Below are 13,443 nucleotides of genomic sequence, written 5' to 3'. Positions count from 1 at the left end.
TAGTCATCCCTAGGCTACAGGGGTCAGAAAACTGGGTCACTGTCAAGAGAGGGAAGGGAAATGCCCGGATAGTGCAGAGCACACCTGTGGCTGTCCCCCTCAGCAACAAATATCTTGTTCTGGATGCTGTTGAGGGGGATGACCTGACAGGGGACGCCCACGGTGACCGGGTCTCTGGCACTGAGCCTGGCGCTGTTGTGCAGGAGAGAAGGAGGGAGAAGAGGAATGCAGTAGTCATAGGGGATTCCATAGTCAGGGGAACGGACAGGAGATTCTGTGAGCCTGACAGAGATACCCGCATGGTGTGTTGCCTCCCAGGTGCCAGGGTACGGGATGTCTCGGATCGGGTTCTGAATATTCTGAAGGGGGAGGGTGAGCAGCCAGTTGTCTTGGTACATGTTGGTACCAATGACACAGATAGGACAAAGGAGGAGGTCCTGAAGAGAGATTTCCAGGAGTTAGGAAGGAAGCTGAGAAGCAGGACCTCCAGGGTAGTAATCTCAGGATTGCTACCCATGCCACCTGCTAGCAAGGGCAAGAATAGTAGGATCAGGCAGATGAATGCGTGGCTGAGAGACTGGTTCAGGGGGCAGGGCTTCAGATTCTTGGATCATTGGGATCTCTTCTGGGGGAAGTATGACCTGTTCAAAATGGACGGGTTACACCTGAACCCGAAGGGGACCAATATCCTGGCGGGAAGGTTTAATAGAGCTGTTAGGGAGGGTTTAAACTAATTTGGCAGCGGGATGGGAACCGGAATGATAGAGCGGAGGAAGGGGAAAACAGAAATAAATCTAAGATAGTGAGCAGTAAAGATGTCAGGAAAGACAGGCAGGTGATGGGGCAAATTTGTAGACATTGGGATGAGTTGCAATGCAATAAAGTTGCAGTGAAATCAAAGCGAAAAGCACCAAATATGGTCTTAAGGTGTTATACTTAAATGCACGCAGCATAAGGAATAAGGTGGATGATCTTGTTGTACAGCTACAGATTAGCAGGTATGATACTGTGGCCATCACTGAGACGTGGCTAAAGGATGCATGTCTCTGGGAGCTGAACGTCCAAGGATACACGGTGTATCGGAAGGATAGGAAGGGAGGCAGAGGGGGAGGCACGGCTTTATTGGTAAGAAATGATATTAAATCATTAGAAAGAGGTGATATAGGATCGGAAGGTGCAGAATCTTTATGGGTTGAGCTAAGAAATAGCAGGGGTAAAAGGACCCTGATGGCAGTTATTTATAGGCCTCCAAACAGCTGCAGTGATGTGGACTACAAATTACAACTGGAAATAGAAAAGGCTCGTCAGAAGGGCAGTGTTATGATAATTGTGGGGTATTTTAACATGCGAGTGGATTGGGAAAATCAGGTCGGCACTGGATCTCAAGAGAGAGAACTTGTAGAATGTCTGTGAGATGGCTTTTTAGAACAGCTTGTTGTTGAGCCCACTAGGGGATCGGCTGTACTGGATTGGGTATTGTGTAATGAACCAGAGGTGATTGCAGAGATTGAGGTGAAGGAACCCTTAGGAGGCAGTGATCATAACATGATTGACTTCACTGTGAAATCTGAAAAAGAGAAGCCGAAATCTGATGTGTCGGTATTTCAGTGGAGTAAAGGAAATTACAGTGGCATGAGAGAGGAACTGGCCAAAGTTGACTGGAAAGGGACACTGGTGGGAAGGACGGCAGAGCAGCAGTGGCTGGAGTTTATGTGAGAAATGAGGAATGTGCAAGACAGGTATATTCCAAAATAGAAGAAATTTTCGAGTGGAAAAAGGATGCAACCGTGGTTGACAAGAGAAGTCAAAGCCAAAGTTAAAGCAAAGGAGAGGGCATACAAGGAAGCAAAAATTAGTGGGAAGACAGAGGATTGGGAAGTTTTTAAAACCTTACAAAAGGAAACTAAGAAGGTCATTAAGAGGGAAAAGATTAACTATGAAAGGAAGCTAGCAAATAATATCAAAGAGGATACTAAAAGCTTTTTCAAGTATATAAAGAGTAAAAGACAGGTGAGAGTAGATATAGGACCAATAGAAAATGATGCTGGAGAAATTGAAATGGGAGATAAGGGGATGGCGGAGGAACTGAATGAGTATTTTGCATCAGTCTTCACTGAAGAAGACGTCAGCAGTATACCGGACACTCAAGGGTGGCAGGGAAGAGAAGTGTGAGCAGTCACAATTATGACAGAGAAAGTACTCAGGAAGCTGAATAGGCTAAAGGTCGATAAATCTCCTGGACCAGATGGAATGCACCCTCGTGTTCTGAAGGAAGTAGCTGTGGAGATTGCGGAGGCATTAGCGATGATCTTTCAAAAGTCGATAGATTCTGGCATGGTTCCAGAGGACTGGAAGATTGCAAATGTCACTCCGCTATTTAAGAAGGGGGCAAGGAAGCAAAAAGGAAATTATAGACCTGTTAGCTTGACATTGGTGGTTGGGAAGTTGTTGGAGTCGATTGTCAAGGATGAGGTTACAGAGTATCTGGAGGCATATGACAAGATAGGCAGAACTCAGCATGGATTCCTTAAAGGAAAATCCTGCCTGACAAACCTATTACAATTTTTTGAGGAAATTACCAGTAGGCTAGACAAGGAAGATGCAGTGGATGTTGTATATTTGGATTTTCAGAAGGCCTTTGACAAGGTGCCACACATGAAGCTACTTAACAAGATAAGAGCCCATGGAATTACAGGAAAGTTACATACGTGGATAGAGCATTGGCTGATTGGCAGGAAACAGAGAGTGAGAATAAAGGGATCCTATTCTGGTTGGCTGCCGGTTACCAGTGGTGTTCCACAGGGATCAGTGTTGGGGCCGCTTCTTTTTACATTGTACATCAACAATTTGGATTATGGAATAGATGGCTTTGTGGTTAAGTTTGCTGATGAGACGAAGATAGGTGGAGGGGCCGGTAGTGCTGAGGAAACAGAGAGTCTGCAGAGAGACTTGGATAGATTGGAAGAATAGGCAAAGAAGTGGCAAATGAAATACAATGTTGGAAAGTGTATGGTTATGCACTTTGGCAGAAGAAATAAACGGGCAGACTATTATTTAAATGGGGAAAGAATTCAAAGTTCTGAGATGCAACGGGACTTGGGAGTCCTTGTACAGGATACCCTTAAGGTTAACCTCCAGGTTGAGTCGGTAGTGAAGAAGGGAATCCAATGTTGGCATTCATTTCTAGAGGAATAGAGTATAGGAGCAGGGATGTGATGTTGAGGCTCTATAAGGTGCTGGTGAGACCTCACTTGGAGTACTGTGGGCAGTTTTGGTCTCTTTATTTAAGAAAGGATGTGCTGACGTTGGAGAGCGTACAGAGAAGATTCACTAGAATGATTTCGGGAATGAGAGGGTTAACATATGAGGAACGTTTGTCCGCTCTTGGACTGTATTCCTTGGAGTTTAGAAGAATGAAGGGGGACCTCATAGAAACATTTTGAATGTTGAAAGGCATGGACAGAGTGGATGTGGCAAAGTTGTTTCCCATGATGGGGGAGTCTAGTACGAGAGGGCATGACTTAAGGATTGAAGGGCACCCATTCAGAACAGAAATGCGAAGAAATTTTTTTAGCCAGAGGGTGGTGAATCTATGGAATTTGTTGCCACGGGCGGCAGTGGAGGCCAAGTCATTGGGTGTATTTAAGGCAGAGATTGATAGGTATCTGAGCAGCCAGGGCATCAAAGGTTATGGTGAGAAGGCGGGGGAGTGGGACTAAATAGGAGAATGGATCAGCTCATGATAAAATTGCGGAGCAGACTCGATGGGCCGAATGGCCAACTTCTTTTTCTTTTTCTTATGGTCTTATGAGGGAGCTTAACGTAAAGGACCCAGTGTGAGGCAGTGATCATAGTATGATTGAATTCATACTGCAATTTGAGGGGGAGAAGCAAAACTCACATGTATCAGTATCGCAATGGAATAAAGGGAACTACAGAGGCATGAGATAGGAGCTTGCCCAGGTGGACTGGAGAAGGACACTGACAAGGATGACAGCAGAGCAGAGACAGCTGAAGTTTCTGGGAATAGTTCACAAGGCACAGGATAGATATGTCCCACAGAGGAAGAAGTTCTCAAGTGGCAGGGGTAGGAAACCGTGGCTGACAAAGGAAGTTAAAGACTGCATAAAAGCCAAAGAAAGGGCATATAAGATAGTAAAAGTGAGTGGGAAGTTGGATGATCGGGAAGCTTTTAAAATCCAACAAAAGGCAACTAAACAGCTATAACAAGGGAAAGGATGAAAGATGAAGGCAAACTAGCCAATAATATAAAACAGGATACCAAAAGTTTTTTTTTCAATTATATAAAGAGTAAAAGGGAGGTGAGAGTTGATATTGGACCACTGGAAAATGACACTGGTACTGTAGTAATGGGGAACAAAGAAATGGCAGACAAATTTAATGGGTACTTTGCTTCAGTCTTCACTGTGGAAGACACTAGCAGTGTGCCAGAGGTCCATGAGTGTCAGGGAGCAGGAGTGAGTGCCATTGCTATTACAAAGGAAAAAGTGCTAGGCAAACTCAAAAGTCTTAAGGTAGGTAAGTCACCTGGACCAGATGGACTTTCAAGATTCTGGCAAGGTCCCAGAGGACTGGAAGATTGCAAATGTCACTCCACTCTTTGAGAAGAGAGGAAGGCAAAAGAAAGGAAATTATAGACCAGTGGTTGGGAAAGTGTTGGAGTCTATTATTAAGAATGAGGTTTTGAGGTACTTGGAGACTAATGATAAATTAAGTCCAAGTCAGCATGGTTTCTGTGAAGGGAAATCTTGCCTGGCAAATCTGTTGGAGTTCTTCAAAGAAGTAACAAGCAGGATGGACAAAGAAGAGGCAGTGGATGTCATTTACTTGGATTTTCAGAAGGCATTTGATAAGGTGCCACAAATGAGGCTGCTTAACAAGATAAAATCCTATGGTGTTCCAGGAAAGATACTGGTTTGGAGAGAGGAATGGCTGACAGGCAGGAGGCAGCGAATGGGAATAAATGGGGCCTTTTCTGATTGGCTGCCGAAGACAAGTGGTGTTCCTCGGGGGTCAGTACTGCTACTTTTCACATAGTTTGTCAGTGATTTGGAGAATGGAATTAATGGCTTTGTCGCAAAGTTTGGGGATGATACAAAGGTAGTTGATGTGGTAAGTGGTGCTGAGGAAGCAATGTGATTTCAGTAGGACTTAGACAAATTGGAAGAATGGGCAAAAAAGTGGCAGATGGAATACAGTGTTGGGAAATGTATGATAATGCATTTTGGTAAAAGGAACAACAGTGCAGACTATTATCTAAATGGGGAGAAGGTTCAAACATCAGAGGTGCAGAGGGACTTAGGAGTCCTCGTGCAAGTCTCCCAGAAGGTTAATTTACAGGTTGAGTCTGTGGTAAAGAAGGCAAATGCAATGTTGGCTTTTAGAGAATCAGAATCGGAAACTGGTTTAATATCACTGGCATGTGACGTGAAATTTGTTAATTTAGCAGCAGCAGTTCAATGCAATACATAATCTAGCAGATGAAAAATAAATAAATAACCATAATAAAAATAAATAAGTAAATCAATTATGTATACTGAACAGATTTTTAAAAAGTGCAAAAACAGAAATACTGTAAATTTTTTAGAAAAGCGAGGTAGTGTCCAAAGATTCAATGTCCATTTAGGAATCGGACGACAGAGGGGAAGAAGCTGTTCCTGAATCGCTGAGTGTGCGCCTTCAGGCTTCTGTACCTCCTACCTGATGGTAACAGTGAGAAAAGGGCATGCCCTGGGTGCTGGAGGTCTTTAATAATGGACACTGCCTTTCTGAGACACTGCGTGGTAGAACTGGTTGAAACTAGTGTCTGATGGGATACTTGACCAGCTTAAGACTGCTGATGCGTGTTGAGAATAACCTTCGATGATAAGCACAGTACCAGGAACGCCAATTAATAAGATACTCGGCCCCTGGAACCAGGAGGGAGGACGTGTCTGAGGGTAAATTATGAGCCCTGATAACAGGGAACAAAGAGGACTGTTAGACTCGTTGTGAGAAATAATTGACATGTCTTTTAAACGATTAATCTTGTCATGACCATGGGATGGCACACAAAATTATGTGAAGTTGTTTGTCTTGCTGTATAAGTATGAGCTTTTTACAACCTAAAATTCAGAGTTCTGGTGGCAGTGGAGACTGCTGCAGACTCTCCATGATATCATGTTGACAAACTCTTAAAACGAAACTCGAAGTCACTCTGGTGTTCTTAGTTAGTGTTTCCATGACACACTGCTCCCTAAAGATGTCCTGGGTACTTTGTAGGCTAGTACCCAAGCTGGAGCTGACTAGATTTACAACCGTCTGCAGCTTTTTCTGATCTTGTGCAGTGGCCCTTCCATATCAGATGGTGATGCAACCAGTTAGAATGCCCTCCACAGTACATCTGTAGAAATTTGCATGCGTCTTTGGTGACATACCAAATCTCCTCAAACTCCTAATGAAATATACAGTAGCTGCTGTCCTGCCTTCTTTGTATTCACATCAATATCTTGGGCCCAGCATAGATCCTTAAAGATGCTGACACCCAGGTACTCGAAGCATGAAATCAAATCCTTAGAAAGAGGTGACATAGGATCAGAAGATGTAGAATCGTTGTGGGTATGGGTAGAGATAAGAAACTGCAAGGGTAAAAAGACCCTGATGGAAGTAAAATACAGGCCTCTGAACAGTAGCCAGGATGTGGGCTACAAATTACAACGGAGATAGATGTAAGGGGGTTTCGTCTTTTATGTTACTGTGGAGGCTAATTAAAATGGCTTCTTTGTTACGTTATAATCGGGAATGCTTCTTTGTTATGTTAAACGCTGAGAAAACTTTGCACTAGCAGCTTGTTGTGGGTTAGGGGCTGATAAGAGAATATTATGAACCAATTGGGATAGTTGTTATGACTCCGGTGTATCTGGAAGTTTTTGTATGCGCGGGGTTTTGAGGGAGAAGGCAGGAGAGAAAGAGAGAGGATGGACCAGGTGCTGTGAGTCCGCTAACGGGGTAGGACCCCGAGCGGGGCGTTCGTTGAGGGGGGGGAGACGGAGACGGACTCGTGTGGAACGTCTGGTCGACCACTGTTGATGGTCCCAGGTGGCCGGTCGAGGTGGTCCGAGGGGTCGCAGGGTGAAGAAGAAGGTCCTTGAGCTCCAACTGTTTGTGCACGAAGAGATTGAACTTCGATAAGTGTGGTGCCTTTTATTTTCCTTTTATATTTTATTCTCTATTAATTATATAGTTCCAGTAATATCTATAAACTGTAAATCATTTAATCGTATCTGGTGTATTGTCTGTTATTTGGGTGGGGTGGGGTACATCACACAGCATCCACACAAACTAATTACCCAGTTTGGCGGGGCCGAGGCTGTTTCCCTAGATGACAGCGAGCTGAGCGACCCTGAGGGTGGCTGGGGGGGGGCTGCATAGAAAAGGCATGTAAAATTGACAATGTTCCAATCATAATGGGGGATTTCAATATGCAGGTAAATTGGGAAAATCAGCTGGGTGTTTGATCCAAAGAGAGGGATTTTGTAGAATGCCTATGAGATAGCTTTCTAGAGCAGTTTGTGGTTGAGCCCATTGGGGGAAAGGCTATTCAGGATTGGGTGTTGTGTAATGAACCAGATTTGATTAGGGAGCTTAAAGTAAAGGAACACTTAAGGAGGCAGTGATCACAATATAATAGAATTCACCCTGCAGTTTGAGAGGGAGAAGATAAAGTCATTTGCATTAGAATTACAGTGGAGTAAAGGGAATTACAAAGGCAAGAGAGAGAAGCTAACCAAGTTTGATTGGAAGGGGATGCTAGCAGGGATGACAGCAGAACAGAAACATCTGGAGTTTCTGGGAGCAATTTGGAGGCCACAGGAAAGATATATCCCCCCAACAATGAAGAAATATTCTAAAGGGAGGATGAAACAACCACGGCTGACAAGGGGAGTCAAAGGCAGCATAAAAGGAAAAGAGAGGCATATTATAGAGCAAAAATCAATGGGAAGAAGATTAGGAAGCTTTTAAAAACCAAGATAAGGCAACTAATAAAGCTATAAGCAGAGAAAAGATGAAATATGAAGGTAAGCTAATCAATAATATCAAAGAGAATACCAAACGTATTTTCAGATACATGAAGAGCAAAAGAGAGGTGAGGGTGGATATCGGACTGCTGTGAGATGATGGTGGAGAAGTAGTATTGGGGAACAAAGAAATTGCAGATGAACTTAATAAGTATTTTGCATCATTCTTCACTGTGGAGTACATTAGCAGTATGCCAAAAACTTGAAAGCGTCTGGAGTCAGAAGTGAGTGCAGTTGCAAAGGAGAAGGTGCAGAAGGGTCTGAAGGTAGACAAGTCAACTGAACCAGGTGATCAAAACACCAGGGTTCTGAAGAAGGTAGCTGAAGAAATTGTGGAAGCATTAGCAGTGATCTTTTAAGAATCACTAGATTCTGGTATGGTTCCTAAAGACTGGAAAATTACAAATGTCACTCCACTCTTTAAGAAGGGAGGGAGGCAGAAAAAGGGAAGTTATGGGCCAGTTGGCCTCACTTCAGTAGTTAGGAAGATATTGGAGTCCATTATTAAGGATGAGGTTTCAGGTTTCATGTTTTCTTAATGGGAAATCTTGCCTGACAAATCTGTTGGAGTTCTTCGAGGAAATAACAGGTAGGATGCACATAGGAAAGTCAGTGGATATTGTTTACTTGAATTTTCAGAAGGACTTTGACATGGTGCCACACATGAAGCTGCTTAACAAGATAAGAACTCATGATATTACAGGAAATATACTGGCTGGAAAGGTAGTGGGGGATAAGCTCCTATCAATTAAATGCTCCCAATGGTGAGCATCTCAAATTACCTCTGGCAACCAAGTTCAGCTCCTGGCCTTCACATGTGGCTTATCAACTAAGCCCAGCAGAACCGTTTCTACTGACAGGAGAAGGAGCAAAGGTGGGTTACTAGGGCCTTAAAACCAGTCACTTCAGGTAGATAGGGCTCATCCACTGTGGTTTGCAGGTCATCAACAAGAAGGAAAAGTCTGATCTCAAACCTCCATTGTCTTGCGGCTATACCCACTCATGGGGAAGGCTTTGTGAGTAAACCCTGAGGAAAATTCTGGAGCTGGAGTCCCTGTGGCAGTCTTACATTGAGTTCAACACTGACTAGCAACTCCTGTGATGCCACTGGTACCAAACTGTATCGATTTCTGTCGTACCTTTGGATTCATCAGCTGCATGGGGAGAGAGAGCCTGCTGCATGGGCAACAATGTGCTCTCCATATCGTACTGCCCTGGCTTGCATATCACATAGACAGCTGGGACACAACATCTATGGTTGACCCTGACCAAGGGAGGGCTCCTCCCCAGTAGCATGGATAGAAGATTTGCTGACTGGCAGAAGGCATAGAGTGGGAATAAAGGGGTCTTTTTTGGTCGACTAGTGGTGTTCCGCAGGGTTGAAGTTGATCCGCTCCTTTTCATGTTATATGTTAATGGTCTGGATGATGGAATTGATGACTTTGTGGCCAAATTTGCAGATGATGCAAATATAGTGGGAGAGGCAACTATCCAAGTAGTGATGAGGAAGCAGGGAGTCTGCTGAAGGACTTAGATTAGGAGAATGGGCAAAGAAGTGGCAGATGGAATATAGTGTCATAAAGTGCATGGTCACGCATTTTGGTCGAAGGAATAAAAGTGTGGCCTATTTTCTAAATAGGGAGAAAATTCAAATATCTGTATCTCAAATGGACTTGAGGGTCCTTGTGCAGGATTCCCTAAAGGTTAACATGCAGATTGAGCTGGTGATTACGAAACCAAATGCAATGTTAGCATTTATCTCAAGAAGACGAGAATATAATAGCAGGGATGTAAAGCTAAGGCTTAATAGTTGGAGAACTGTGAGCAATTTTAGACCCTTTACCTCAGAAAAGATGTGCTGGCATTGGAGAAGGTCTAGAGGAAGTTTATGACAATGGTCTCAGGAAAGAAGTGGTTAACATATAAGGAGTGTTTGATGGCTCTGAGCCTGTACTCACTGGAGTTCAGAAGAATGAGGGGGATTTCATTGAAACCTACTGAATATTGAAAGTTCTAGATGGAGTGGATGGGGTGAGAATGTTTCCATTAGTAGGACCAGAGAGCACAGGCTCAGAACAGAAGGACTTCCCTTTAGGATAAAGATGAGGAGGAATATCTTTAGCCAGAGAGTGGTGAATCTGTAGAATTCATTGACACAGACAGCTGTGGAGGCCAAGTCATTGGGTATATTTAGAGTGGAGGCTGATAAATTTCAGATTAGTCATGAAATTAAAGGTCTTGGGGGGGGGCGGGGGAAGGCAGGTAAATGGGGTTGAGAGGGAAAGTAAATTAGCCATGCTGGAACAGTAGAGCAGATTGAATGAGCCCAATGGCCTAATTCTGCTTTTTCTCCCTCTGTCCCTCTGAATATACCCCTTGCCCATCCTCTGGGTCCCCCCCCCCCGCCTTGTCTTTCTCCCTGGGCCTCCTGTCCCATGATCCTCTCATATCCCTTTTGCCAATCACCTGTCCAGCTCTTGGCTCCATCCCTCCCCCTCCTGTCTTCTCCTATCATTTCCGATCTCCCCCTCCCACTTTCAAATCCCTTACTAGCTCTTCCTTCAGTTAGTCCTGACGAAGAGTCTCAGCCTGAAACGTCGACTGCACCTCTTCCTAGAGATGCTGCCTGGCCTGCTGCGTTCATCAGCAACTTTTACGTGTGTGGCCTAATTCTGCTCTTCTGTCTTATAGACATGTGTCACAATGTCTCAACACATTGTGACAATCTCCCCTTTGCTGTGATATTTATTAAGTGTGGAGATCAGAGACTAAATATACAAAACCATACCCCAGAAAATCAAAGGGAGTGCTATACTGTGAATGGTGTAAGTGATAGTAAGTGTATGTTCTTTCATATCTGAATTCAGTTTTGTAATCAACTTACTAATGTTTATTTTTGGTCTACACAACAAAACTTTTCATTCTATGTAATCACAATTCCTAATGCTAGAACAAAGAAATGCAAATATCCATTATAATTATCATTGCCCACCAAAAATATATATAGAGCTAAGGTTGCAGTGTTGTCAGCATTAAAACATTTAAAACAGCAGGAACATCCTAAACGGCTGTTAAGAATGTATCTCCATTTGTTTTTAAAGTAATGACAATAACAGGATCACTAATACATGAGATTTCTGTGAGAAGCAAAGAAGTTCTCCTACCTGGCTGGAGTCCCCTGTGCAAGTCTCTGCAATATCACAGTCATTCATGGCCTGCCTGCAAATTGCTCCACGTGGTTCATACTAGAAAAGAAAAGGATTCAGAGCTTCAACCCATTAAGTCTGCTCCACCATTCCATCATGGCTGATCCTAGATCCCACTCAACCCCATACACCTGCCCTCTCGTCATATCCTTTGATGACCTGCCCAATCAGGGAACTATCAATTTTCACTTTAAATGAAGGTCTTGGCCTCCACAGCTGTCTGTGGCAAAGCATTCCACAGATTCACTGGATACTCTCTGGGTGAAAAATTCCTCCTTAACTCTGTTCTAAATGTTCGCCTCTCAATTTTGAGGCCGTGTCTTCCAGTTCTGGATACCCCCACCATAGGAAACATCCTCTCCACATCCACCTTATCTAGTCCTTTCAAAATTTGGTAGGTTTCGATAAGATCCTCACGCATTCTTCTAAATTCCAGTGAGTACAAGCCCAAAGCTGCCAGACAATCTTCATATGTTAACCCCTTCATTCCCAGAATCATCCTCGTGAACCTGCGCTGGACTCTCTCCAATGACAACACATCCTTTCTGAGATATGGGGCCCAAAACTGTTGACAATACTCCAAGTGTGGCCTGACTAGTGTCTTATAAAGGCTCAGCATTATCTCCTTGTTTTTATATTCTATTCCCCTTCAAATAAATGCCAACATTGCATTTGCCTTCTTTACCACAGACTCAACCTGTAAATTAACCTTCTGGGAGTCCTGCATGAGGAATTCCAAGTCCTTCTGCACCTCTGATGTTTGAACCTTCTCCCCATTTAGATAACAGTCTGCACTATTATTCCTTTTACCAAAATGCATTATCATAGATTTCCCAACACTGTATTCCATCTGCCACTTTTTGTACATGCTTCCAATTTGTCTCCGGGCTTCTGCAATTGCATTGCTTCCTCAGCACTACCTACCCCTCCACCTATCTTACTTTTCTCCCCTGAGGAGGAGAAGCTTTATCTCCAACACAGAAATGAGACAATATTGGATGAAAGATTCCCATTTGTGGAAGAGTGGTTGTAAATATTGATAAGGTCTTGCTATGTTTAATGCAGCTGTTAAGGATTGAGAGTGACAGCCATAGATCATGGAGCCAAATGGTGTAAAGTTTATTTAATAAGGCATGCCTCAGTCCCAAGTCACAGCAGATTGCTTCGAGTGAGAGACAGTTTAAAAGAAGTGGGGAGGCATTTGGCACATTTTGCATGCCACAATTCCCAAGCAGACATTGGATTACACATAATAGGTATTTGGTAAGGACCAATAAAAGGAAGTTTGTTTGTTTTTTTTTAGTAAAGTGGCCATCTTGGGAGTGGGCCAGTGTTAGTGTGGGAAGTTGAGGTTTTGGCTCATCGGGGCTTCAGTGAGGAGCAGCATAGGCAGATTATTGTTTCTTTCATTATTTGTTCTTTCTTTCTTATTGTACATTTAGAGTAGTTGGTTGCCAGACAGAATAATGGAAGGTTCTTCTTGCAGGATGTGGTAAGGTAGGCATCCAGCAGCAGCTTCTAACAGGAGTTGGAGAAGGAAATGGGTGAACTCTGGATCATTCAGGAGGCTAAAAGGTTAAAGATAGGACATATAGAGAGGTAGTTACATACAAGGTGCAGGACACAGGACATGGTGAGATTCAGAAAGGGGAAAGGGGTTAATTTACCCCTGTGGCTATCCCCTTCAACAACGGGTATATCACTTTGGATACTGTTGGGGGGATGACCTGGCAGAGGAACGCCACAGTGGTCAGGTGTCTGTGTCTCAAGACTGAAGGGGGGAGAAGAGGTGAGTTGTGGTGTTAGGGGATTAATTGGTTTGGGGAACATAAAGGAGATTCTCTGGATGAGAATGAGATTCCTGGATGGTTTTGTTACCTCCCGGATACCAGGTCTGGGACATCTTGGATTGAGTCCTCAGCATTCTTAAGTGAGGAGTGAGCAGCCAGAGGTCATTGTCCACATCTGTACCCATGACATGGGTAGGAGGGGGGACAAGGTCCTACAAATTGAGTTCAGGGAGTTATGTGCTAAGTTAAAGGGTTCAGAAAAGTTTCCTTAATCAGTACATAGATGACCCAACCAGAGAGCATGCTATACACGATCTCCTATTGGGGAATGAATAAGAGCAGGTGTCAGAAATTTGTGTTGGAGAACAC

The 13,443-nt window shown here is 43.7% G+C and overlaps 1 protein-coding gene across 1 annotated transcript in view; it reads right to left on the bottom strand.

The window, feature by feature from the left end:
• Positions 1 to 13,443, bottom strand: part of adam11 (ADAM metallopeptidase domain 11) — a 242,953-nt gene that overhangs the window by 50,122 nt on the left and 179,388 nt on the right. The window contains exon 15 of the mRNA XM_072248984.1: positions 11,243 to 11,323. Within this exon, the coding sequence (XP_072105085.1) occupies positions 11,243 to 11,323 (81 nt within the window). The remainder of the gene's footprint in view (positions 1 to 11,242; positions 11,324 to 13,443) is intronic.

This window comes from Mobula birostris, chromosome X (genome assembly GCF_030028105.1).
Source record: "Mobula birostris isolate sMobBir1 chromosome X, sMobBir1.hap1, whole genome shotgun sequence".
Lineage (NCBI taxonomy): Eukaryota > Metazoa > Chordata > Chondrichthyes > Myliobatiformes > Myliobatidae > Mobula > Mobula birostris.
The sequence above is the reverse complement of the archived record's forward strand: the minus strand, read 5'-3'. Positions and strand labels throughout refer to the sequence as shown.